Source organism: Solea senegalensis, linkage group LG6 (genome assembly GCF_019176455.1).
Source record: "Solea senegalensis isolate Sse05_10M linkage group LG6, IFAPA_SoseM_1, whole genome shotgun sequence".
NCBI classification, from domain to species: Eukaryota; Metazoa; Chordata; class Actinopteri; order Pleuronectiformes; family Soleidae; genus Solea; species Solea senegalensis.
The window spans coordinates 7,369,663-7,397,191 of NC_058026.1; the positions used below are offsets into that span (position 1 = coordinate 7,369,663).

Sequence of the window (27,529 nt, forward strand, 5' to 3'; positions counted from 1 at the left end):
CAAAATTCAGAATTCATTCAATAATAACTAAATTCAATTTGGAAACTTTGGCAGTGAATGATGAGCACAAGTGAATACAGATGAATTGGTGCTAATTAAGGTCCCTGAGTGAATGAGAAAGTTAAACCATTAGTGACCTTTGACCCGTTTTGACTGACTGGCTTTTGGTGATTTCCATTGTCGTTGATGTTATTATTCTGCCTTTGTTTGGTCTTTGTGAACAGAAATGTGGTTGCAGTATTATTGGTATGCTGTGTCCTTCACCTAAAAACAGGCTCCGTCAAACAAGTCAAGAAGTGTTTATAGCTTCTCACTTTTTTTTTGGAGCAGCAGAATTCACCATTACAGCTTTTCGTGGACACTTCTTTATGTTTGCAGTCACACTCCTTGCTTCTCTATGGATAGTAAACTAAGTATTTTTGATTTGTGGACAAAACAAAACCTTTGAGGACGACATCATTTTGACAACTAGTACATTAGTCAACACAATAAGCGACAGGTGTAATGGCAGAGCAGTGTCACTTTTTTTTTAAAGTTCATTATTAATGATATATAATATAATAACAAAACTTATTTTGAACTGTTTTCCTCAGTGATCCTGTGATCAGTGTATGACCACTTCTCAATTATCTTTAATTAAATACACAAATAACAAAAGAAGACTAAGAATAGAAGAAGAATCCTCAAGAAGAAGACATGAGTCCAGCAGTCACTGTCAAAGTCAGTTTTATTTTTTTTGTCTATTGACATGTTGTTGTTAGTTGATGCAGTCCATCAGAACTGCTGTTGCCCTGCACACACAGTAAAGATGCATTTTTCTCTGAGCTCTTTAGTTTCCACCATCACTTGCAGCAGGTAGCAGACCGTGTGCTGCAGCACCCCCCTGTGGCAGAACCCGGTCTTGGTTTCTTTGGCGGAAGCGCCAGCTCGAAAGGATCCACAACAGCCGCCTGCAGTGGCAAGAGTTCAACCAGGTAGAGATCATTCATTAGCATTTTTACAACCTGCGTCCAGTTTGTTTTTAAACTGCTGCATAAGAAGACAATTTTAATTTTAAAGACACTTGGTAGTAAATGAGGACATGTTTTTATTTTTTTCCTGCATTAAACACTAGTTAATATAAAGAACACGGGTATTAACTGGAGAAGATAAATAAATACATTTTTACTTGTCATGTGCAGTCAGTGCATCTGTTATCAGACACTGGTTGTTCATTTCACAGTAGCTGTGCTTTTGGAGACAAGACTGAAGGCTTTTTATTGCCACTATCGCCGACTAGCTTTGTAGTTTGGGATAAGTTATATCTTGGGGCCTGATTGCACCACGGGGGGTCAGTCCAAAGTTTAAACTGAGGGCCAAATGTATCAATCGCTGAGATTTCAAATATGTACATGTGTTGCACCACAAAAGCAGAATAAAAACCAGTCCGAAGCACAGAAAGTCATTGTTGTGAGTAGAGAATTCAGGGTAACCACTGAAAAATGAATAGTGGTGTTTGTAGATGTGTGTTTATGTATGTGTGTGTTAAGTGTGTGTGCGCACATAATGACCATGATAGATGATAAGATGGCATTCCCTGAGCTGAGAGGAGAACACATTCCTTCCTGTTCAAGGTTCCCCAGCATGACTCCACAGTCTGGTTATGACTCTGAGACAGCTGCTTGACCTTGTGCATGTGGCTATGTGTGTGTGTGTGTGTGTGTGTATGCACTGTATGTTAGAGTGGGTATGTGAGTGAGTGTGTGTAAGAGCCTGCAGCATGTGTCCTGGTGCGCACACACACACACACACACACACACTGTATATAAAAAAAAAAGTTCACGTAACATCCCGCCTGCAAAATAAAATCCCGTTGTGAAGCCTTGAGATTTGCAATTTGACGGTGCCATGTCAGTTTTTGAAACTGGAAATCCAGACGTCACCAGCAACCTGGCTCCTAGTGGATGACACCACCTGTCACTCACACCAGTGTCCACTCATATGTCCTGTGCTTTATCATCTATTCTGCCCTAAATGGGACATAATTTACTAAACTGACATCATGTGCTGTTGAAGAAGACTCAAGACAAGCAACAGAGACCAGAAACTCCTCAGGAAAATGTTTACTGACTTTATAAATCAAGTGAAAAGCAGGCTCATTTTCCCGTTAGACATTCATTCAAACAGGTTATCTTTACAACCGGTCCTATTTATGCTAGTTCTGTCCTATATCCTTGGCTTCAAACCCAAAAGACTACGTCCATTTCTTATATACAGGCTATTGTGTGTGAGTGCCTGCATGGGTGTGTCTACTGTAAGACCCTGGGTGTGTCGCGGCCTCCAAACTCATACATACAAACACAGTGACATGAGCTAGGAATGTTGTAACACTTGAAATTTCATAAACAAATGGGGTTGGATTGGACTGACCGTAGGTTTGACTCCACAGGGCCCACAGGAGTCTCCAGACGGCTGGAACGTGAAGTCCTCTGCAAATCTGGAGTGGGTAAGAATACTGGCAACATCTCTGTCTACCTCCACGACTTCACCTGCCTGTGAAATACACACACGTTTAACTCTGTTGCGCATGAAGCTCGAGGTGTATTGAAGGTGCACAGCTGGATCTACAGACCTTGAATGTGTATCGACAGTCAAACTGGAAGCTGTTCTCTGCCCCAGTAATGCTCCCATTATATATGACCTGACCGCACTTGATGTCACCTTTAGGGAGCTTAAACAGGCGATACGTGGCAGAGACGAACTTAAAGTCACCTGTAATGGGAGGGCAAACAGGTAAGAATTAAATAGAGATCAATGTCCAACAATTACTCAGCAATTAACCTTTAGGCTGTGTTGTAAGAACAGTTATGATGAAGAGTGATAACCAAAGTTAAGTAAAGGTCTCATTTCATATCTATATTTAGAAAATAGTTGTTTATAAACCTGTTGTGTGTCAGTAAAATATGTCCGAAAAAATGTAAACTGTGAACATGAAAGATAAAACATATGTGTATAGGAAACCATAGCCATACATAGCTCAAATGACCGGTCACTTAAACGTAAAAAGCACCAAAGATTAAAGGGGACATATTATGCAAAATCAACTTTTTAACCATTTTAATACTTATATTTGGGACTCTGGAGGCCCTACCAGTCGCCAAAGTGTAGAAAAAGAATACTCAGTCATGTTTTCGTGGTCCCCCTTAGTGTAAGTATAGGCGATAAAACACTCGATGTTGAATTCCCTGCGCCTATGACGGCAGCATGCGCATTTCACCGCAAATGTTACCACCCCACCAGTAAGTTTACTTCGAGAGCTCCACCTTAGCTCCGCCTTATCCCTGCGAGAGTGCAGGCGAGGGAGGAAGAGCGGTATTATGTCAACGCGGAGGGACAAGTGTGGTGTTGGTGGCTGCACAGTGGAGCACTTCCAGCCTCAGAGGATTTTATATATGAAGCTAATGTGCCGGATAAAGTCAGCAAACGTGTGTTTGTGTGTTCGCACCACTTTGCATCAGACTGCGGCCAGCGGTCGCTGTATTTAGTCAGGGGACGTATTTCACCGACGTATAAACACACACATTGTTAAGAAAAGGTCACACAGAGCTCATAACTGACCATTCTGACACGTCCTAATTAAAAATATTTGACTCAGTCTGATACAGTCACATACAGCAGCTGTTAATGCAGCTCGCCGCTGGTGATCAGAGGTGGCGATCAGCCGTGCTGCACTCTCTGTGCAGCGGTGCTGCACTCTCTGTGAAAATCTGTTAAAAAGACATAGGGACAGCACCACTGATTGCCACCGCTGATTGCCAGCGGCGAGTGGCGAGCTGCCTAAACTGGCGTTGTGTGTGACTGATCGCCAGCTCCGGAGCATACAGTCACCGGGTCTGATACAGTCGCATACAGCGGCAGTTTATTCAGTTCTCCGCACGCTGCTGGCGATCAGCGGTACTGTCCCTAAGTGTTTTTAACTGATTTACAGTTCTGCAGTGTTCGGCTCGATCCTTATATAGGACGTCTCTTCCTGTGACGGCACTCTCGCTGATGTTGATATTGTCAGAGAACTAGTGGAGGGAGGGGGAGAGAAATGGAGCTGAGCGAGTGAGCGCTGTAAAGAGGACAAATCAGAAACCCGCTGAAAGAAGTGGGTGTGTGCCTGTGTCTCATTTGCATATAAAGGGACCACACACGAAAACCGAGCGTTCTGAAAGGGGCAGGTTTAGCAGGGTTATTGAACTGCTATGATGCTTCATCCTTATGGTATTTTGACCAAAGCATGTCACTGACATGTTCATTAGGACACCAGGGAACTAGTCTAATGGGGGAAATAGGGTATAATATGTCCACTTTAATGTACACATTATTTTTTAGTAAGACGTCCTCCACTGCCTGTGTGATTAGCGCAGGGTCAATACAGTCAATCTGTACGTGAATCACCACCGAAATGTAATCATTACCTTCTTGGCCCATAAACCTATAGTACATCCCCAAGAAAATACAGAAAAATCCAACAAACAAACACTAAAACTTTGGTGGAATTAATAAGAAAACCTCTGGAATGTGTCTCTATCTCAACTAGTATAAAAAGTCATTAATCACTGGTGCAAAATATTAGTATATACTGTAAGTAGTGGATTAAAAACATAAATAAAAATATCAAACCTAGAACGTCCTCCAGTTCTTTATTGTCCACGGTGACGAAATTGGCAGTGACCAGTCGTGGAGCTGTGAAACCCACTTCTTCAGCCAAACTCAGCAGATCCTTCCACCATAGAGCTCCGCCGAAGCACTCGCCTGCCGACAAGAAGCACACTCTTATTATTATTATTATTGTTCTGTCAGGCCTCAGATTATAGTATGTTATGTTAATGAGACACACCCCATAGAACTTTGTGATTTTTAATCTCCTCGGTTAGTCTTTGACTGCTGTAGATGTCGCTGAAGTACAGCTCCCCGCCATCCTAGTGACCAGCACAGGGATCATTTTTTAAATCAGACAGACCTTATTCACATTATTCATATTAAGTGTTGTGATGTAATCAAAGTGCTTCATGGAATAAAAACAGAGTCACATTCAAAAGTACAAACTAAAATGAACAACTGTCTAAACTGCAGATAAAATAAATGAAGTTATTAGCAGACTAAAAGCTGGTGGAATAATATTGCGGTAAATGATAAACTTAAAAGTAAAAAAACATTCAAATAAATGAATAAAACACAATTTAAATGTGAAAATAAATTCTCTGCTGCCCTCACGTTTTCTAGGGTGTTTGTACATTCAAAGCAAACGTGACAAATAAGTACGATCTGGAAATGATTTTTGGGAGACTCCTGAGCTAAAAGGTAAAGCAGCATACCTTGAGCACGCTGTAAGCCTCCGCCAAGACTCGCCTCTTGTCTGGAGAGAGGTTCACCACACAGTTGGAACTAAGAGATGAGGCAGAGAAAACATAAGAAATCAACATTTTTAAACACAATTTCTTGAGTATCGTGCAGCAATTAAAACAGTAAACGTAGACACGGTAAAAGCCGTCTTACATGATGATATCAAAAGAGTTCTTTTCCAGTCCTGCCTCTGTCAGAGCCTCAATGTAGCCCTGGACAAAACTGACATTGGGCTTCTTGTAGCCAAACTCCTGCATGTGGTGGTCCACATATGTCCTGGCCACTTCAAGCTATAAGAAAAAACACAGACAATGAGGTCTCTCTCTTTTTAACAGTGTTCTCTTTTTCTTAGCTTGCATTTAAAGCCATTTGATCACACAACATGTGCATTTATGTATGATTTTCATCCACCGCGATCAAGCAAATAGAAAGACTTAGGTCACTGAGATAAGCAGGAGGTGGCCGCTTTTCAACTACATGGTCACACCACACCTCGCCTAGGCACGGCACGGCACGGCACGGCACGACTACGTGGTTTGGTTGGTTTTCCATTGCAATATAGTCCCTCCTCAATGTGGGCGGAGGCAACACACACAAACGAGTAACTAGTAACTTAAAAAGCAGTTGTTTTCAGTGTACTGAATCATTAGAATCAGTTAATTAAAAAGATTAGTTCAGTACAGTAACACGGTCACTGAACTGAAAATACAGCGGCAGGGGAAAGCCGGTCGCCAGCTTTCGGCAGTGCTGTCGCTAAACACACCAGAGTCCTCTGTTAAATATTGAGATTTTAGACATTTCCGTACGTAGTTTTCAGGATTTTTAAGTCTTTTTAATGGATCTACAGTTGGGCACTGTTCAGGTTGATTCCTGTGTCGGACGTCTTGCCCATGCCTCTTCCAGTGACAACACTCTGAACAATCACAAATCAGTGGCCGGCAGTCTGACTACGTCATGCATCGTCTCAGCTCAGCTTGCTTTGAATCTCGCCAGAGCAGGTACTGAAAAAAGTACCAGGTACTATGCTAGTGGAAAAGTTCAAAAAAATAGCCGTGGCGAGTTGTGCTGGGACCATGTAGTGGAAAAGCGCCAAAAAAGTACCAAACAAGATTAAAACGTGTCGAATTGTTGCTTCCCCTCTATTATTGTGGCAATATTTGCTTCTTGCACTGTTGACAAATGTTGAAGTTTACTCATCAGTCCACACGACTGTCGCCTCGACAACCATTCTGCTATTTTTCCAGTCCAGCAAAATGCAGAAGTTGAGCAGACATTTTCTTTCCCCCCTGAAGCCGATTGCATTGCACTTGTTCCTGAACTTTTCAACCTCCCTCGAGCATAAAAAAGTTTTATGCGATATTTCAGGTTTTATTAAAATGTTATAAAAAATTCCATTCTGTTTTTTTAATGTAAAAATTTAAATTTGACATAAAAGCAGGCTAATGGAAACCAACACGACAAGTTTCCAAATAACAGTCTCCAGTTTGACTGCACAGTCACTGTGCAGTTACATACAGAGGCTCCTTAGGCAAACTTATATCCTGTGATGCTGATGTACAACAGTACCTGGTTCTCAGTCATGTCGATGCCAGTGACATGGCCCTTCTCGCCCACGAGCTGACTCAGCATGTAGCAATCTCTCCCACTTCCACTGCCCAGGTCCAGAATCCTGGTGCCCTCCAGACACTCTGGCACCACCAGGCCACAGCCATAGTATCTACAGAGCAGAGGAAGCTAGTCAAGTAGTGTTGTAGTCAAGACTGCATTCACCAAGACCAGTGCACTACATCTTGAATCTTTTTCTTGTAGGTTTACATGCTTGCTTTTTTTTAACCCTTTTATTTAAGTGCTTATTCTATTCCTATTTTCTATCTTTCTATTATTATCCACAATAACAAAACTAAGCAGATATTCTCTTATAAATGCTTAGTTGAGGGTAACAATATATCTCCTGTTAGACTGGAAAGAACATATTCAAAGTGTCTGCAAAAGAACAAAAGCAGAGAATGTATTTCCAACGCTGCCTTCGATCTTTTGGAGCAAGCAAACAAAGTCTCCTTCTGTCTTTGACCTCTGATTATGAGTGTCTTACATACTTATATACTGTAATACATGGTACAAGTGTTTGTCCACTACTCAGCAGTGAAATCTGTTCAAAGATCCCTATAAAATGTTAGCATCAAGGTCAAACGGAAGTAGGGCTGCAACGATTGTTCAATTAATTAATTTTTAAATCGATTACTAAATTAATCATGCACTATTTAATCGATTAATTGGCTTGAGTGTTTTTTTAATTATTAAAACAATTTTTCTGATTTTTCACAAATGTGAATATAATCTGGTTTCTTTGCTCCATATCACAAAGAAAAATCATTAAAACTGAATAATGTGGGTTTGTGAACTGAACAAGACATTAAAGAACATCAGGATTTCCAGGTTTGGTAAAGATCAGATCAACATTTTTCAACATTTTACAGACCAAACCAGTACTCAATTAATCAAGAAAATAATGGACAGTTTAATCAAAGAAGAAAAAAATGGTTAGTTGCAGCCCGAGACTGAAGCACTCCTTTAGGCTAAATCCTAGAACACATGTCCTACATTTGAATAACAATAACTGTTTTGTTTGGTTTTGATTTACAATAACGTTTCCACTATGACTAGAGTGAGACCTTCACAAAGTGGTCCTGAGACCATAACTGGTCTTCAGTACAACACAGCAGTTTGTAACTGAGTGAATACATGAGCAGAGAGTGCAACAGCAACAGCAGCAACAAGTCCACAAACCTGTCAGTGACTTCAGGATGTACTTTGGTCAGAGCCTGGCGGACGAAGGCAGGAATTGGCTGAGCTGGTGCAACACAGGCGTTGGTCTTCAGGTCTGAGGTCTTCTTCACTCTCTCCCCATAATACTCCTGCCAACATTAGATTAGCTATTTTTGCAACGCTATAAAGACCTTAGCAACAGTATAACCATTTCACAGTCAGAAAATATGGGGAACAAGTATGTAGTTTAGAAATTAAAAACAGCTTCTACAGATTAAAGTGTCAAATACAACACTCACACTTGAACAATAGCATCAGTCTGGCTCTCTGTTGGAGTGGAACTGTAATTAATGTGATTGGTAATGTTCTATTACTTAAAATCTATTAAATATCTGCTCTGATGTAAAACATGCTTGACCATTACATACACATGTTGTGAATGTTAAACCGTAAAGGGTTTTTTTCTTCTTTCAGAGTGAACACCTCTTATTAAATAAAAGTGTTTTAATATTTTGTGCATCACATCCAATGTCTACGTAAAGCGTGACACTGAAAACCAACCCAGACTCACTAAACTTGTCCTGTCCATCTTTGGATCCACATATGTACTGTATGCTGTAAGCATGAACTACATACAATCCAAATATTGCTTACTTTATGTCACAGTGGGTTACTTTTAATTTCATTCATTTCCTCATTGGCATTTCACACGTAGCCTATTCAGTGATGTCTACAGTTTTCTTTGTGTTGTTCTTAATGCAACAGACAATTATTATTTTGTGTATAAAGAAACGGTTATGAGATATTATCTTAATTGTGTGGGTCAAATGGGTTTTGCGGCTCCAGATTAATAGCATTTGGATGGAGAGGCGTCAAAAGTAACTCTTTACATACTAAAGGTTGCAGAGCCCTGGTATATTCTATATAAATATAAGCTGAATTAACGGGAAAATGATACACAGATATATAAAAGAGTACAAAAATACATAATAAATAAGTAACAGCTTTCGCTCTGAACTTTATCAGGTGTGTGTTTTTTGCTTAGTCACGTTACCTTCACGTCCACATGAACAGCGCTGTCAGCGAAGTCTTTGGGTCGCGCACTGGGGGAAAAAACAGTTAGCTACTCTGTAACTACCTGCTAGCTTAGCTATGTTACCACAACATGTCACTGTAAACGTTTAAAATCGGACACACGCCATTCGTTCACCGCATAACTTGTATTAAGACTCCTCTTACCTGTGTTCGTCAGCCATTGTCTCGCCTCTCGACAGCAGTTTATTTATGATGCTGCTGCTGTCAAAGTCCACGACTTATAACTGTTTATTTAAACCATAGACGAAGAACGAACTGGATTGAGCACCGCCCTCTCTACCTTGAAGACAATTGCGTCATGGTGGCCACTCGTGGTACTGCAACAAAAAATACTCAAACCAAAAGCAATTTTCCCATTGACCACAATAGTAAAAGAGACGCCTGTAAAACTGTCCACAGGACACCTCGAGACAGGGACATAGACATGTATAGATCTTCATATCCTGTATTTTTAATTCATGGAGTTTCATATTTGTAAAACCTTCCTAAAGGCTATTAAAAGCCCAGAAAAATCTTATTTCCCAGAGTGACGTCATAGCTGTGTACGAGCAAAGCAAAGCGAGGTCATGTGGTTTCTTGGGAACGGTGGGACTGTCAGTGAACCGTACGATGTGAAAACTCTATGAGAAATTATCTGTCTATCTTTCTTTGTCCATCTATCTGTCTTTCTTTCTTTGTCTGTCTGTCCATCTATCCACCTTTCTTTAGCTGTCTATCTGTTAGCTTAAAGTTATATATCTATCTATCTATCTATCTATCTATCTTTTTATTTTAAAACGACAAGGACACAAAATTTGGATTTCAGAGAGTATGTTTATTCAACATACGTCCACCTTGGTATTTATAATAAATGGCTTATGATCAGAACATTCAAAGAATATGTGCAAAACCCCTTTACACACACGCCGGTGAAGAAAGAAAGAAAGAAAAAGTGTCTTTGGCAAAATGCCCCTGATCTTGTTAACAAAGTAACTAGTGTGTTGTTAGTCAAAATGTACCCTTTACACATCTGTAGGAAAAGAAGTTACATCTTTTCTCAACATAACAATAATAATAACAATATTAATAATGACAAAAGAAAATCTGTCTAAAACAACAAAGCTACTGATTTCATTAAAACAGAACATTGTAATTAATTTGCAAATATAAAGTGGTTTTTTTTACACTTCACACAGTTTAACTCATTTTAAGGATTCAGCAGATATTTAAAAAATAGCTCATCTTTGTACTACATGTACAACAACTGAATCGTCTAGTTTCCACAATAAAGCATCAACATACAAAGCATTTTAGAGAGTGTTGAGGCTTCGATGAGTAAAATTCAGTCGTCTTACTATTAAAACACAAAGGTCAGGTTACAGTTTTATCTTGTGCTAGACATTTCTGAGAGACACATTCTCTTATTTGTTTTTAAGGTATTTATCGTGTGACGGCGATAAATGACTGTTGTGCTTTCGAACATTGCAATGAGTAAATTATTTTTTTTTATTAAAAAAAGGATAATCTGTCAAAAAAAAAAAAAAAATGTTCCCGCACACTGCAGCATGTAGAATCGGTAGGTCCAGTTGATTTCAGAGTGGACAAATAAAAAAAATCTTAAAAACTAGAATCAACGTGTGAAAACATCTTAGGTAATCTTTTTTTTGTACATCATCTAACACCTATTGTATTACAGCTCCTGCAAGGTCTGGATAAGGATGTCGGATTTGACGAGTTAATGTCAAAGTTTGTTTTTAAATCTGCAAAATCAAAAATATTGCTTTTTGGGTCAATCGCGAAGAAAATGCATCACTGAATAAATACTGTTGTACTTTTACCCAGGAGATACACATGACAAAGGACAACTTCCCTTTCATTATGCTGTAGTAGTTAAATCATTTGTTCTAAAATTGGCCTGCAGGGGTTAAATGCTTAATTTTACATTAACACAATGAAAGTAATAGTTTCCTTTCTAAGATCAAAACAGAACTGGGAGTATCCATCACCCAAGGTTAAACTGCAGTTAACTGATTTTGTTTTTCTTTAGTGGAGCATTTAATCAGTGAGTATTGATTCTAAAGGATGGCTGAAAATGTGCTGATACAAAAACAAAGATGGTGAATCCTATAGTCGCTGGTGATCCATTGAAGCAACTGTCAACAATAAGTTTTGAGGTCTGAAGTTGTCCATCCCAGTTTTTTTTCAACTCTTAACACTTGACATTCTTTTCTTGGTTTTTAGTACCTGATCTCTGACAATCCCTCAGTTTCACTGAGGCTTATCAGTGTTCAACATTCTACACTTTTTGGAGTAGGCACATACTATACACACACACACACACACACACACACTCATTACATTAAGTCCATAAATGTGTTGCACTCCCCACTAACAAATCACAGGCGGCAAATTCTGACAGATGTCGTGACAAAAACCCTAAGAAATGAATCGTGTAATGAAATCTATCTTATATGTAAGTTTCCTTGCCGTGAGAGGCAGGTGGTGATTATCACTTGGTGAGAATTTTAGTTATTGTTTTATTTACAAGACAAGAAGTTAAAATATGGCCTCTAAGCAGCTACTTCCTCTGGGAAAAACAGATGCAATCAGACCATTAGAAGGCAATGAGGACGTGAGCAGCGAAAGAAACAGGAGCATATCAAGAGTTAAACTTGGCTTTGCTTTTCCACTGTTGGAGAACGCTATCAGAGAGTAAAATAAAGTCTAAGGATGTATTTGTAACCATCCCTCGAGGAAAGCACATAGCTAGAGCTGTCACTTTTTATTTGGGGGGGTGTCAAACCTGAAACTTAGAACCAAAAACATGGTACCCATCACACCATCTAATGTAATTACCATGAGGTCCAGCAGAGGGTGCCGTGAGCTCAGCTTGGCTTGCATGCTCTTAGAATCCATCAGAAATGAAGACAGTGAATGAATTCACTTCTCAAGCTTGCTGTGAAAATGACATGTGGCAGTATTTCAGATTTTTGGAAAATGTGACAGCCCATGTACATGCTAATGTTGGCTATGTAGCCATAGCAAAAATGTTCAAATAGGTCCTTTAAGATTGGATTAATGGAAAAACATGTTCTGATTTTCTCTAACTAAAGGCTTAATTTGAAAGGATAAACACATTTTGTGCAAAACAGGAAGTGCTCACATGAAGATGTGTTAATGCACTTCTCTTATCATTAACAGGGCAGATAAAGGCCATGAACAACAAGGCAGAGCGGTTTTTAAGTCACTATAAAAGCACTTGAGCAGCATGAATCTAACAGGACACACAGTCTTGTTCAGCATCAGCTCTCATCAAAAACACACACACACACACACTGTGGTAATTCCACTTGTGTTATCTCTTATTACGTAAGGAAGGCTTTGCAGATGAGTTAACAAACACCCAGATAGGGACAGCTGCATTCATCCTTGGCAGCCAACGTCCTGTTCTGACATCACAGCTTCAGCTATCAAGTCTCTGACTGTCTGTGTGACGACTGTGTGATTGTACAGTATGAGAAGTTGCCACAGATTCCTAGGCTTTTACTGCCCAAGTATAACCCAACATACACAGGTTAAGGCCACAGTTTCCAGTATGGGGAGGAGCCAGCTTTCCCAACCTTTGGATCTCAATCACTTTGGTGGACTCCACTTCCTGCTCCCACATCTGTGTTATCTAAGATGCACACATTCATAAAAATACTCATTTAGAAAGCATTTAGACATAAAACACTTGCTCGGACACAAAAGCATATGTCTCCACATCCTGTCCTAAGTGCTCTCTCCTTCCATTGGTGACAAAGGTTTGTCAGATGTGTGTTTCAGCCCTGCGGCTCAGTGCTGGTGCTGTGGTGTGGCCCCTCCTGCTCATTGATGGTGTGAAGGAGGAGGCACACGGGAGGGTGGAGTGAGCCACTGCTGATCTGGTGAGCCGGCTGAGGAGACCCGGACGGCCCACGTGCGGGCCGCCTCTCCGGCCCACCAAGCGCCGGCTCCTCCTCCACACTGAAGGAGGCTCGATGACCACAGCTGTCGCAGAAGTCGCCAGCCTCCTCCCCCTCCTCTTCGTAATCTCCCTCACGTCCCAGCAGGCTCTCTAGCTCCCTCAGCTCTTTGCCTTCCTGTCCTGTCCCCAATACTCCGCTACAACTGCTGCTCCCACGTGTGCCGCATACACACACCTCAATCCCAGAGTCTCCGGTGATTCGCCTCCTCCTTCCACTGGGAACTCGATCTTTGTCCTCAGTGCAACCCTCCGGCAGCTCCTTCAACAGGGGGTCCTTGCAGGATTCTTCCTCACTTTCGCTTCTTTTCTCCTGGCTGGAGAGTCCCTCCCTATTGACCCCATCTGACAGTATCATGCCTGCATCTTGTGCCATCTGCACAGGCTTAATGTCAGGCTTTGGCCTCAAGTCTAAAGTGAGTGGCTGTGGCTCTTCTATGCTGGGTCTGCAACAAAGGTTTTCAGAGACCGGGGGCACTGGAGTGGGCTGGATGATTGGACAGTGTCTCTCCTGCTGCTCGGTGGCCAGTGGACTAGAAACCACTGTGGTGGGGCCTGTGTGTAAGGCACTATAGGGAGGGGGAGGAGTTGGGGGTCGGTTGACCACCTCTTCATAGTCGGGCAGGAGGTAGTTTGGCAGAAACCCTGAAGAGAAGATGTGGGGAAGCAAAACAGCTTTGAGAATGCACAGATAAAAAATGTACACATTACACTTGTGTGCAGCACGTGACGGCTGCGGTTCTGATCTGCTGCGTTGCTACTGTTGTTTTATATTGATTTTCCCTTTGAAAACTGCCATGAATAATAGACCGTTTAACATGCCTCTGTGCTCAACCACATGCCAGGAGTTCACAGTATGAGGCTGTACATCCGCTGGTCCCGCAAATATTTCACAACAAAAGCACTGCTGAAAAAACTGTATTGATTCAGGGAACAGAGACATGTTCTGTGAGTGTTTCTACTTGGAAACAGGTATATAAAGTGTTGTGTTTGTGACATATTTGACAAATACAGACCAACTGTGGTCAAATATCATTTTCCCCCAATAAGAGCAGTGTGACTCTAATCTGTTAACGTTTGTGCTCAAGCTCAAACAAGACATTCTGTAGACGCACAGCACAAGCGTCCAGAGCGGCCTCAGCCTTGGTCCCATTTAGATTAACACAACTATCTAATCGCACAATTTTCGGCGTGACCTCAATGAACTTTCAATACGACTATTTGAGCATTCCCAAAGCAATAAGGGGAAAATGTGACAAAACAAGCCAATTTCTAGGTCAGTTTTGAGCTGAAGGCTTGTTTCAGCTCTGAGCAAGACGGTGTTGCAACACTGGCAAAGCACCAAGAGAGAGAAATGCAGGCCGCTTCCTGAAAACTGGGGCATGCAAACAGGAGAGGTCCTAATGCTGTGTGAAACCAGGGATGACTCTCAGTGCAAACATGAGCAAGAAGCCACCGCTTTGCTTACGGGTAGTGTTATATTCCTCAGTTTGACGTAACTGGAGAAATAGGGAAGATTATGTTCAAACAGATGTTTATATTCAGTTTATATGATCATAATTTTAGCAGACATGCACTGGTTTGAAATTAAATTGAATAGATATTGTCAAAGATGTCACTTTAATTATGTCACTCATATGAACTTAGAGTGGAACTGGTAGATCTTATAAAGAGCAGCACTAACATACAGTAAGTACAACACAAGTATTAATTTGGAGTTGGGTCTCTGGCCATCTGGCAAGTGAAATATTGACTCTCCTTGATGTTTTGGTTTTTCACCATTTCCAAATGGAAATATACAGATTTCAAACACTTTTTTCCACTTAGTAGTAATGACCTTTTTTGTCTTTTAAGGATACTGAGCAGATGCTATTGAGTGGGTTTATCAGGACTTTATGGGTGACACAATTGGATGAGAGTGGTGAGCATGAGCCAGAACATTACAGTTACAGGCTAAAAAAAAGAACAGAAAAACACAAATGATCTAAGAGATAAAATAATGTTCATACTGAGAGGAACTAGAGTTCTTTCTGGGGTTCTCACTATGATCAACATCTTCTTACATTATATATTTTCCTTTGATCCGTTGTTCATTATTAGCATTTACTCTCACTGGCCCCTTTATTAACACAAATATCTAATCAGCCAATCACCTATGTGTATATATATATGTGTGTGTGTGTATATATATATATATACATACATATACATATATACGTTTATATGTATATATGTAAACACATATATGTACATAATTATTTATATTAATTACGCTAGCTATAATATTATATTTATAATATGTATATGCAAAACTTGGATCTTTTAACCTGGAGCATCATTAAAAAATATTGTTTACATTAAGAATAGATACATAAATGCATTTTTACTTCAAACCTTAAAAACCTGTTCATTCAAAATAACAAAACTAGAATCGCATACAGTAATTACTATGTTGTCCAGCAGAGGGTGCTGCGAGCACAGCTTGGCCAGCATCCATTCTCTCTTTGCTCATCAGAAGAAGACAATAAGAGTTTGCGGTCGCATGAGGCAATCTTTGGATTTTGATCCACTGGATCTTATTTATTTTTATTTTTTTTACCCTAAGCTCTAACCAAAATCAAGTTTCGTCATGATGTGCCAGTGGAAGTTCTTACTGAAGTAGAAGGGCACAGAGGGGAAGTTGTGTGCCTCGCGGTACGCTATGAGGTTGATCTCATGCTGCCGCTGCTGCTGCTGCAGCCGATGTTTGGTGCGGCGGTGGTGGCACACGCAGCAGCAGCTCAAAATGAAGATGATCGCCCACACCAACCAAAACCCTACAACACAAGAACACAACACTGAGACGTTATACACATTTACAGTGGGACACAACAACAGGAGAGAGTGCGCTCGATAATATCCATACTGCAGTGATGTAACACGAAGACCCTGCTGCTAGTGCAAACATAACACTGAAGATCAAATAACGACAACATCTGGTTCTAACAGTGAAACATTCACACACACACGTACAGCATTCTGTATTGCACGACGTTACATGAATAAAGTTCGACTGACTGATTGTTTGACAGTTTAATGTCATGTAGGATTTGTGGTATGTATCATCAGAAATTAATATGTTTTAATAATGTACTATATAATCAACTGAAATTAATAACTGTTATGTTGTTGTTATGTAAGATGAAGATGAGCCTTTTTGTGGAGGCTGCCGTGTTACACCACCATGTTTTTACAGTAGCCCAAAATGAAAAAACCTCTAGAGAAGGCCTTTTGTGTTTTTATTTACCTGAAATAGTGTAAGACATTTCTCTCACACACTCCTCACCATTAAATCCTACAGTTTTTTTCACAGTTTAACTACCATAAGGTCCAAGATCATTCCCATTTCTATGACGAGGAACTGGTAGATTTACAATCTTTCTCATATGTGCCATCCAGAGGTGCGTCACATGTTGAACTCTTTAGTTCTCTGGTTTATTGTTCTGAGAGAAAGAGAGAGAGATTTGTAAATACTGAACGCTTAATGCTCTGTGTTAAAGAAGCACTTTTCTAGTCTTGATGACCAACTGTAATCGCTTTACACAGCAGTTTTACTCTTCACCTCTTCGTACCCTTTCACACACACACTCAGTAACAGTTTACTACGTCTATCACACATCAATCACACACTGCTGAACGCCAGACAATCAGTATGTATGTAGACTAGAGGAACCTGCTCCATCTACTGAGACACAGCCATCTCGTATAACATTTACAGAAACTCATTTATAACAATAAAGGTGGCGATGACGACAAGACTCTGACAAAGCAAAACACACAGAGAACTTGGTGTGCCCTTTAAAGATGCGATATGCAACATTCAGCTTAACAAAATGTCCGGAGACAAAGACTTCTTGAGTGATGTATTGAGCACATCTCACTCTTTAGGTCCTTGTGTTGTATGCCAGTCTGCTTGCTGAACTTGAGCACCGTCAGAACCGCTGGAACCGCTGGTGTATAAATCTGTGTTCAAATGAGCTGGTTTACAATGAGCCCCTTTGAACACTCTCCCTTCATATTTATGACCTGCTTACTCGAATTTTTGTGGAAAGCTACAAGTTGAGGATGTTCTGTTTCCAATGTCATAACAAGTCCTGCCTGAACACAGCAATAGAGGCAGCAAGTAACAAGCCAAGTGGTGGTGGGAGAAAGTCGATTAACCCTTCTGTTACCATCCTGTCGTCGCCAACAGGATTTGGAGTTGAACCCGCCTTTCCACCCTATGTCAGCTGAGACTGGCACAGAACCCCCTCAAACCCTCATGTGGAGGATAAAACGGTAGAAGATGGATAGGATACCAGAAAGCAGAGAAATAGAGGTTTGCGCCCCGTATACTTGTCATTACGGTAGCCCTCAGGCCATCCACGTGTCACACGTTTGCGACGTCAGCTTCCCAGTACCATAATTCCTAAACAGTTGAATAACTGCCAGATATAGAACATTTTTTGACAATTTTACAGCCATGAAATCAAAATAAATCTAGGCGGCCTGACTGTCAGGATGGTCATAAGAGGGTTAAAGAATCCAGAAAACCTCTCCTCCTGGACTTCTAATAACATTATACATATGATTTGGATATATCTTCATGGCTGTCTGCACAATCATGATTGCACCTGTTTTAATCTGAAATGCTGGTGGGCAGCTTCTAATTTTGAACCTTCAAAGTAATATTAAAGTATTCTGATTCTGATAACAACTGTTCCCAATTTTCTTCAAAGGAAATATTTTTTTGGAAAACTGTGTTATCTAGAGTCCAATCTAAACAGCAGCAGGGAACCCCAACTGAGCAAGGCTCCAAAAAACGACTCCATTTGTGTTTACCGTGCATCTGAAATACAAACACCGCTACATCAACACAGAGAAATGTGGGGAATTTCACTTCAAGGACCAAGAAACAAGGCAGCCTGTGTCTCTGAGAAGTAAGAATGTAAACTCTACACTATACTACTGATATACTGGTCGTCAATAAAAGCTCTCGTCAATGTTATATCCGACCAGACACGCAGTAAACAAGGAGCTGCAGTGAAAGGTAGTCCAACCAGTCAAACTCTGTTTCTTCTGTCAATTTTGGGGAGGTGAAATAAAAGTTTCCAAGACAACAAAGTTGATAAGCAATGCAAAAAAAATGCTTCTGGAATCTGTAGCAACGTTTCTTAAGGCCTTTGAACCACAGACGGCTGTTTACCTCATGTAACCTTTGCCTGCCTATGTCTACAGTATCTTAAGAATATGATTGTTGGAGTTTTTATTTCTGTTTGTAAACTGCTCACTGCCCTGGACAAATGTCCATTGACAAAATTAGGTGATTTTATCTCACAGGACAGGGGAGCTGCTGGTCTGCTGCTGCCTCATTTAGTAAGTTTGATTCAGATGATGAGGTAAATCTAAATTGAGGCTTTCGAAGACCAAAATCATGAAATAAGACATTTGAACTGACTGATGAAGACAGCGGTGGGTCGACAACTCCTGTGTGCTGTGATGTAAAATCATTCCGTTTCTCTATCGACAACACCTGAACTATCCCTCGAACTCTGTGGCTGAGTACATGTCCCACTCTGAGGACTCCATGTGAATTTCAACCCCCATGATCCCGCCGAACCTTGTCTATTAGACAGAGGAAAGGGAGAGTGAGAAGACGCAGAAGGTAAAAAGATAAAGGAAAAACTGGAGACTTACACCAGAGCTCATAGTAGTAGCTGCAGCACTGAGACTCCCCGCAGCAGTGCCCAGACTCACAGATGTAGCTCTGGTTGTTGACGCCTTCACAGTTCAGCAGGCTCTGCAAGACAAGCAGAAGAAACACATCCAGTTAAAGGGAGTATTCGGTATTATTAACTCATCGTAAAACCAAAAATAATTTTTAAAGGGTGAAATTACGTTTGTGTTACTTTTCATAACAATTGACAGAAATACTGCTTACAGCCAAAGAAAAAAATAGAAGTTGTATGTGTATATACACACACAGTATATACAGGCATTTATTTATCTAATTTAATAATTTGAGGCTTCCACTCCTTTAGCTATTTGATTTCCTGCTCAAGGACGCTGGGCATGAAGAGCTAAAGCACAAAATCCGTTATTACTGGATGACCAACTTCACGTCCTAACCCAGGTATGACAAAATAAATTCAACACGACAGCTCTTCTTAAATTAATAATATTAAATCTTAAATCTATATATAGTAAAAAAATCTTAATATTGAACATTTCAAAAAGTTTACATTTTTTTTGTAAAGTGGTTGTTTCAGTAGTAAGTAAAAATGAAAAAGGTGTTTAAATGTCAGCATTGTGAAATCACATTGTGTACAGCATCTGTGAAAAATCTATTTGGCCCACCACAGCTTTTTCATCATTTTTAATCACTTGCGTTACCTTACAAAGTCCAAGTTGCCTAAAGCGACAACTGACTGGGAGTTAAGGGGCTGGCTTACATTTCAGCAGGAGTTGTAAATGAGGCTACGTGCATATAGTGTTATGGCCAGAAACATTCAGTGAGGTCACAGTGATCTTTGACTAATGACATTTTCTCACATAATAATTGATATGAACAATTTTCTTTTTGTATTGTACTCTTGGTACTTTAAAAAGGTCCATCGTGCAAGTATAAGTGACATCTAGTCTCCTCCACTCACATCTCCCTCTCCCAAGCCTTCACATACCAGTACTCTTTCATAAGAATGTAGCCAAGTAAGTTTTCAGTCATGATATTATCAGCTTGTGACGTGTAGAGATTAATCATCTGATACCAAACAGTGTTTGATTAAAAATCCTGAAGAATGTGTTGGCATAACAAGTGGGAAAACTGCTGATAAACCATTTTTAGCTCCATCCAAAGTGTTAGCTTGTAGCCAAATGTGCATGTCTGCCAGTGAGCGATGTAGTACACTGTCAGCGAAACATCTGATCGGTGCCCCCCTACTCTTTTTACTTAGTTTTCAAAGTAAACATAAAATCCATTTATAAATGCAAGGAACATCTGTCTGTTTATCTTTTTAACTATCCAACGGTTCACTTTACAGACTTCAAACTTGGCAGGTGACATGCTAATGGCAGCAGGACCAACTTTGGTGGTGTTTGGATGACAAATGCAAGCGATACCAGCAGAAATCCCAAAATGTGCAACCACTCAACACGCAGCGCAGCACCGACTTTTATTCCATTCCTTGCATAATTGTTGAGCAGGTGGCTTGATGGGCTTCAGACTTGGCAGAGAGCTGCTAAGGGCACCAGTGTATGCTGTGCCAACTTTGATATTGTTTGGACAAAAAATAAGCAAGATATTGGCAAAAAAAAAAACCTATTAATAAAAGGGGCTTTTTCTATTGAAGACATTTTGGCCTGTCAGCAGAAAAAGCACAGGTGCTACTAATAATGTTAATGACACTGATCTATTTATCGTTCCAGTAATCCACTTACCTAAATGGAATTAAGCCATTGTTCATTTTATTAACTAATACCTCCCACTGTGACACGTCATGTGCCTTCAGTGTAAGAAGCCTATGTATTGTTTCTTTAGTTCTCTGTAACATGGTCCGTGTCCCATTTTTAAGTGCAGCATTTCCAAACAGGTTCAAGTAGTATGGTACAAAACAAGGAATGGAAACATTGTGTTCTCATATAAGGTCAGCATGCATACTTGACATAGTTTCCTTCTTTTTGAAGAAATTTGCTGAGGTTCACTACTACTCCTAAAAACAACAAACAACGCACATACAGAAATGGACAGTGCACAAATAATACATTTGGAAAAGGTGATTAAAAAAGTGGAAATGTCTGGAGAGTCTCTGCATGCTTATTATATACTAATTACAAAAAAACAGTATAGAGTACTGGTCTTAAGCTTTGATTGATAAACATTACAGATAGAGTAGTAGCCATTTATACTTAGCTGTGAGTTTGGAGTAAACAAGTGCTAGCCACTTGTACTTGTAAGCTGCTAGAATTGCATCAGTGTTTAAGACCCATATCAAGTGCAAATTGTTGAATCCCAGCCAGCACAAACCACTCAGTGTGTTCCTAAGATCTAGACTTAAAGGTTTAGCAGAGAACTAATCTGAACTCTTGAAAAAAAAAAAAAAATGCAAAATGTCAGGAAGCATTTGGCACAACAGCCCATTTTCATTCAAATTCAATACGGCATTTGTCTCCAATCCAATAGTCCTTTATCAAAAGACCAAAGCAGTTATCACTCTTAAGCACATTACTTACAGTATATCATAACAGAGCCAAATTGTGAAAGTACACAGGCTGGATAACAACGTCAGATCATCCAAAAGACAAGGGAGCACAGATTTGTGAATTTCTTTTCTTCATCCTTCAGATTTTTTCCTCTATATATGTATATATCTAATATATATATGTATATTAGATAATTGTATGTATATTTCTCTATAGTTTACCAGTGCTGGAGTGAGCAGCATGATGATCCAGGTCCCCTCAATCTCTTAGGTTATTATCCCATACAAGAAAATGGTCTAACCGCTTTTAAACATCACCTTCCTCTAACTCTGCCTTTCCCTTTCTCTCTCGGTTTCTTTATCCGTCTACCCTATACCCACCCACACACACATACACACCCCCTCACCCCACTCCCATACAGGCCCAAACAGTGAACAAGGATTGCGCTACGGAAATTTCCAACCAGCAGTGGAGAGCGAGCTCTTACCCAGGCCTTAGCTTAATGACAATAATGCACACAAAGCAGTAAGAAGTAAGTGGGAGGTGAGATAAAAGGGGAGAATAGGAAGAAAATCATCAAGCAGTAACAAAGAAATGAGTAGTCGCATGCAACACACTGTATTAGCACACACCAAACTGCTGACTTTTAAAAGTGGCAACAACTTTACAGTGCTAACAGATTAATCATTCATCAACAGCTGTTTCAGCTTCATCAACACAACATGTTTTTTTTGTTCTTTCTTTTTAAACCACGTCCAACACAGAGGGATTTAATTTTCCATGTAATGAACATATGATGTTCTGTTCCTTCACTTTATGTCTGATAACTGAAATTGTTTTCACTGGCTCACTGGCTTCTGCACCATATGCTCTCCACTGGGTAGGCTGGGCCCACTTTTGCAATTTGATACTGATAGCCATCAAGTTTGTTTGGGTCCTTAGTCAGTGCAGCATAAAGATAACCCAGTGTTAAAGAAGGTTAAAGTTTCACAAGCACGTTCATTTTACCAAAAAAACAAACAAACAAATCTACTTCTACACACATTGTGAGCTCCTCACACGCACAATCCACATAACTTGTACCGCCAGTTAAGTGACAGCCAATACATCAATGAAAGAAAATTGAGGTCATTTGAAAGGACCTTTAAGTGTTTACTTCTCCTGACAGACTGGCTGCAAAAAAAGGCTGCATACACTGCTGGTGCATGCACACTTCAACAAACAGACCATCAAAATCAAACGGATTAAAAGCAGGTTGGGTTACTGTCACAGAAATGACTGCACCATGAGAAAATAACCAGCCTCAGTAATGAGTAGCTGTTGACATGCGCAGACAATGGGGACAGTTAAATAATCCCCTGGTGACAATACCAACACTCCTGGAGATAAGTGGCTACAGTTCTTAGTCTTGACCACACCAACAGAGCGGATCCTGGCAGGTTAGCCGATGCACGCAATGTCCTCGCTGACCCTTTCTTTATTAACCTGTCCCTCCACAAAGAAAGGTGCTCTTTCAGAGCCACCCAGGTTCAAGGCTGGTGTATTCAAATCATCAACAGCTGAGAAAGACGGTTTAATGAGTGTGTGAGCTGATTCATTTTATCTCCATGATAGAAAAAGCGGTTTGACTGCAAGCAGCTCCAGTTTCACTTTATGATACAAGATTAAAAGAAACGTTGGCTGCAACCATCAAATAACTCCAAGATTTGAAATACTACACAGCGCCTGAGAGCAGTACCTGTACTTGGTAAGCGGGGTGTGGGCTGTGCCCGATGGCCGCGTAGCGTGGCGTCATACCGGTGTGACAACAACGAAAAAATGTCATCAAATACAACACAACAAACAACAATGGAGGAGCTCTTTTTTTCCTGCTCGGTTTGTGGCTGTTTGACTGGTACTCCAGGAGAAGAGAACCAAAGACATACTGTTACATACTGTACTATACCAAATCGAACCATTCCACTCGATGGAAACACAGCTTATGCCCCAATACCAGACACTACAGGTAGGCACAGAGAGACATGTACAATATACCATGTCTAGCAAAGGCACTGGAGCATCTAAAACTTTATTTTAGATATTTATCTGGCTGCTGTGCAACACCTTTAAACTTTAAATAAAAAAGACCGTCTGTTGCACTTGTGCCATTGCACACAACCATCAACCAACTCTACAGGTCAATTGATCTCTCTAGGTGTTCCTCAGTTTAGTAGAGTTGCAGTTCTGTTGCAGTGAGCATCGCAACATTCCCATGCTGTATTCAAGAGGTGGAGTCAAGGCAAAAGCATAGCATACCAATATAAAGCAAGTAAAGCCAGGTGGTTGCAACTAGTAGGATTGAGCCGGTTTGACTGAAAACAGAAAAAATTGCACAAGTGGAGGATTCTTCTGCTAAAAAAAAAACTTGTTCAGCAGTGTAATGGGATAAACACTTAACAACATGAATTTAAATTGACAATTATGTTGTTTGCAAACAAGTTCACCATATAACCTTAAACGCTGGTGACACCCAAACATACATACATGTTTGCATTTATAACTTGTTTCAGTTTGACTCATTCACCCCGGAATGCATCACAGTTTATATCAACTGGAGACAGAAAAATAGCAAAGATTAGAGAAAATTATCCTGCAATTATCCTGCAAAAACATTACGTCATCTCCACAGATACAATTACACAACATCGTAGCCTTCATTCACCACAAGGAACATTTTGTTTTGTTTCTCAGTGTTGTATGGAGCTTTAAAGACATTTTTACTTACAGCCAAAGTGGTATAACTTTTATCTCCCAACAATAACCAGGCTCCATCAGCCTTACATGCACCTTCAAATAACATGCTCTAAGAAATACATTTACTACTTCACTTCTACTTAAAATGACAACCGTCTGTAAATGTAAATGTTGGTTCATATGGCAGTGATTTATGAACACATTTGAGCACTGATAACTCACAGAACATGATATGGCATATGATAACAATAGTAACTAGGTTTTTATTGCCTCAAGAAAAACATCTAGAATGTTTCTGATGCATCCTTGAGCCTGTGTAGGAATGCAGAATGTTGTAATTGCACCTCTTTATTAGGGGTGGGAATCACAGGGGACCTCACAATATGATATGATATGCTGTACATGATCCACGATACCAATAATATCATGATACAACGGTTCTGTGATAATCAATATAGTGCAAGACAATCATATAGTGATGCATCACGCTATCTGTGAAGAAATTAAACAGTCTGTGAAAAGTTAATAGTGCCGGATTTATTCACCACAGAAAGACATGAAGAAGTAACACCCTACGAGTGAAACTGGCAGGGACTGTTTACTTCACCAGAGCTGATACTAGCAAATGCCGGGTGAAAGATGGGGTACATTACATTACATGTCATTTAGCAGACGCTTTTATCCAAAGCAACTTACAATGGAAATGAGTACAATCAGCCAGGGGTGGAATCGAACAACCATCGCGACCATGACGTCTTTCACACACAGGGTACCGGTCTTAACCACTGAGCCACTCCACCCCCTGTCCTGGGGTACACCCAGGACAGATCACCAGTACAGTATAAAGAGAAACAACCGGAGAACAGGGAGAAAACCCACGCACACACAAGGAGACCATGCATACTCCATGCAGAAAGTGCTTGGTTGCAAACCCGGGTCTTTTTGCTAAATGGGAACATCGCTAGCCACTATGCTGCTGTGCGACCCTACAATTGTTTTACCTCCTCTGACGTAAAACAGGTGATGTCCCCACTAAGTCGATACGTCAAAAAAGGTTATCTATAACAATTTTTGCTCGTTTGTGAAAGCTGAGGAAAGCAGTTGATTGTGGTTATAAACTTCTAAACAGTAAAACATAAAAATCTGAAGCAAAATGTTCAGTGTAATCATGAATTTTACATCTCAGAGTGTGTTTTCACATTGTCTAAATATTATACTCATATATAAAAGAAGTGGTTAAAGGGTGTAGAAATGCAACATAACAAATTCAAACTGCCGTAAAACGCCAAAGAAAAATAAGTTAGAACATACTTTACTTATGAGTCACTACAAGAAAGAGGATCAACCATATACTGTTTGACCATTCCCATAGATGAGTTTTCTTTAAAAAAACAGGCATATTGGATTACAATCCTTTACAACACCTTTAATATGCTGTGCTTCAACATAAAGACATAGGCTTTTTACTTGTCTTTCCCTTATCATAATAGTGAATACTTGTTTTCCCCACTTTTTATAAAGATCACTAGTAGCACATGAAATCATAAATATTTTTCTTGACATTTCAATATTTTGTGCATGTCCTTTGCAATTTCTCCACTGAGCAGCAAAAGGTCAAGAGTAAGGCCGGGCTTAATACACCCAAGAAGAAATCAAACTGCTGATAAGAACTGATACAGTATGCTGACTTATAACTTTAACCCAACCACTTTAATAATGTATGTGTATTTACAACCATAGCATTCCAACTAATAATCCCTGTTGCAACCATTATGACTGAAATACACCTATATTACTCCATGTAAAAACTACTGTTGTCATGTAGGCATTATTTTGTTAGTTTCCTTTCGTTTGTTTTTCATACTCTACACATGCCGGTCAAAAATCCTCAGCCGATCACACACCCTGGTATACAGTAGTATTTCTGATTTTCTTCCAAGTCACGCCAGAGGAAACTTGCTTACCACTTGTGGTACGCTTACCACAGTTTGAGAAACATATTATTAGACAACATATAAATGTGACATCTCCAGTGGTTGCACTGTCGAAATAATTTTGATATATTTTGTGAAAATGATCACTTGTTAATCATAAAGCCCTAGAATGACTGGAGAAGATCCAGGCTCCCTCTTGTAGCACTTAGCAATTAAATCACTATGACTGTATGTTGACAAGTTAGACAACATTTTCCTGTCACGCATGATTAACCACATGATGAAAGTTCACCACCATTAACTTACTGTTATAACTTTTTATCGGTATGTGCTTTATCACATATCGTCACATCGCAACAGTCAACACAGCAGCCTCATCTTATAACTTGACACAGGTTGAATGTGTAAGAAAAACTGGAGCTGTTGTCTGTTTTCCTGCTAAGGATAATTACGCGTGTACCAGCATTCATACCTGAAGAACTGCTTTTTGCTGTTTATCCAACTCACTCGTGTCTAAAATGTCAACCCTCAACCATAAACAGAACAGGGAATGCAGACGGGCCCCGACTGACGGACTGTCCCTTTACTTCGCTGAGCTAGACACATTAGCTCCAGTGGCTAACGGCTTGAGAAACGTACTAACAGCTGTCATGACAGCACAGTACGAGCTAATGCTAACTAATGTTTGACGACAGCAGGTATAATGCGAGCAGAAACAGGAGGATAGTAGCTCTGTAAGCCGGTAATACACCAACAATAGGACACTTTGCTAACTTAGGCCAGCAACAAGCTAGCTAACAGCCCCTGAGGGGTGCGTTGTTTTCAACGACTTACCCGGTCTTCGGTTGACTCGGTGGGGGTGACAGAGCCAACGGCGTGCAAAAACAATCCCATGTTAAGAGCCCGGCGTACACCCCTCATTCCTCCGAGTGGTGGCTACAGCTACGGTAAAAACAAAAACATGTAAACACTGTCGTTAACGAACGGTGTCCGACTCTCCTCAGCTAGTTCTCGGCCTCAGTGTCGTTGAGAGGCCGCTCCATGTACCGCCTCCTCTGCGAATTGGACATTTCAACAAGGCACGGTGCTGGTTGATACAGCTTGTTACACAAGACGCTCCTCCGGCGCAGCCACTACGAGCTTCGGTCTGACTGCAGGGTGTGGCGTGGTCACCTCGACCCGATCCATGTGCGCAACGTGACGGGCGTACGGTTGCGTGGATGGCCAGTGGTTTTGCGGACTGGTCTGCGATTGGACAACTGGGTCCCGATCAGTGAGGAGGCGGACCAATCACTAATCGGTGCGTCTCCAGTGCATGTCCTTGTTATCCTCCTGATTTCCTCATGGTTCATGTTCAAAATATAGTCGTGACCTGAAGTGACTGCGGACGATGATGTTATTATTCTGCCCGTTTGGTTGCCATGATCAGAAC

The 27,529-nt window shown here is 40.5% G+C and overlaps 2 protein-coding genes across 3 annotated transcripts; both read right to left on the reverse strand.

Annotated features, from left to right (window-relative positions):
- Positions 1–709: 709 nt before the first annotated feature.
- as3mt (arsenite methyltransferase) lies at positions 710–9,496 on the reverse strand. Its single transcript, XM_044029182.1, has 11 exons — positions 9,376–9,496; positions 9,191–9,239; positions 8,158–8,285; positions 6,937–7,087; positions 5,524–5,660; positions 5,343–5,412; positions 4,865–4,946; positions 4,648–4,779; positions 2,612–2,751; positions 2,410–2,532; positions 710–950 (listed from the first exon to the last, which is right to left on the reverse strand). Exons 1-11 carry the CDS (start codon positions 9,390–9,392, stop codon positions 843–845), a joined length of 1,137 nt encoding a protein of 378 aa, XP_043885117.1. The 5' UTR covers positions 9,393–9,496; the 3' UTR covers positions 710–842.
- A 533-nt stretch (positions 9,497–10,029) lies between these two features.
- On the reverse strand, positions 10,030–27,497 carry wbp1lb (WW domain binding protein 1-like b). Of its 2 annotated transcripts, none has more exons than XM_044029180.1 (4): positions 26,932–27,497; positions 18,929–19,031; positions 15,868–16,029; positions 10,030–13,858 (listed from the first exon to the last, which is right to left on the reverse strand). In XM_044029180.1, exons 1-4 carry the CDS (start codon positions 27,016–27,018, stop codon positions 13,032–13,034), a joined length of 1,179 nt encoding a protein of 392 aa, XP_043885115.1. In that variant the 5' UTR covers positions 27,019–27,497; the 3' UTR covers positions 10,030–13,031. The 2 variants fall into 2 exon arrangements, with proteins under 2 accessions (XP_043885115.1, XP_043885116.1); XM_044029181.1 differs by lacking the exon at positions 26,932–27,497 and adding an exon at positions 21,652–21,758.
- Positions 27,498–27,529: the final 32 nt, after the last annotated feature.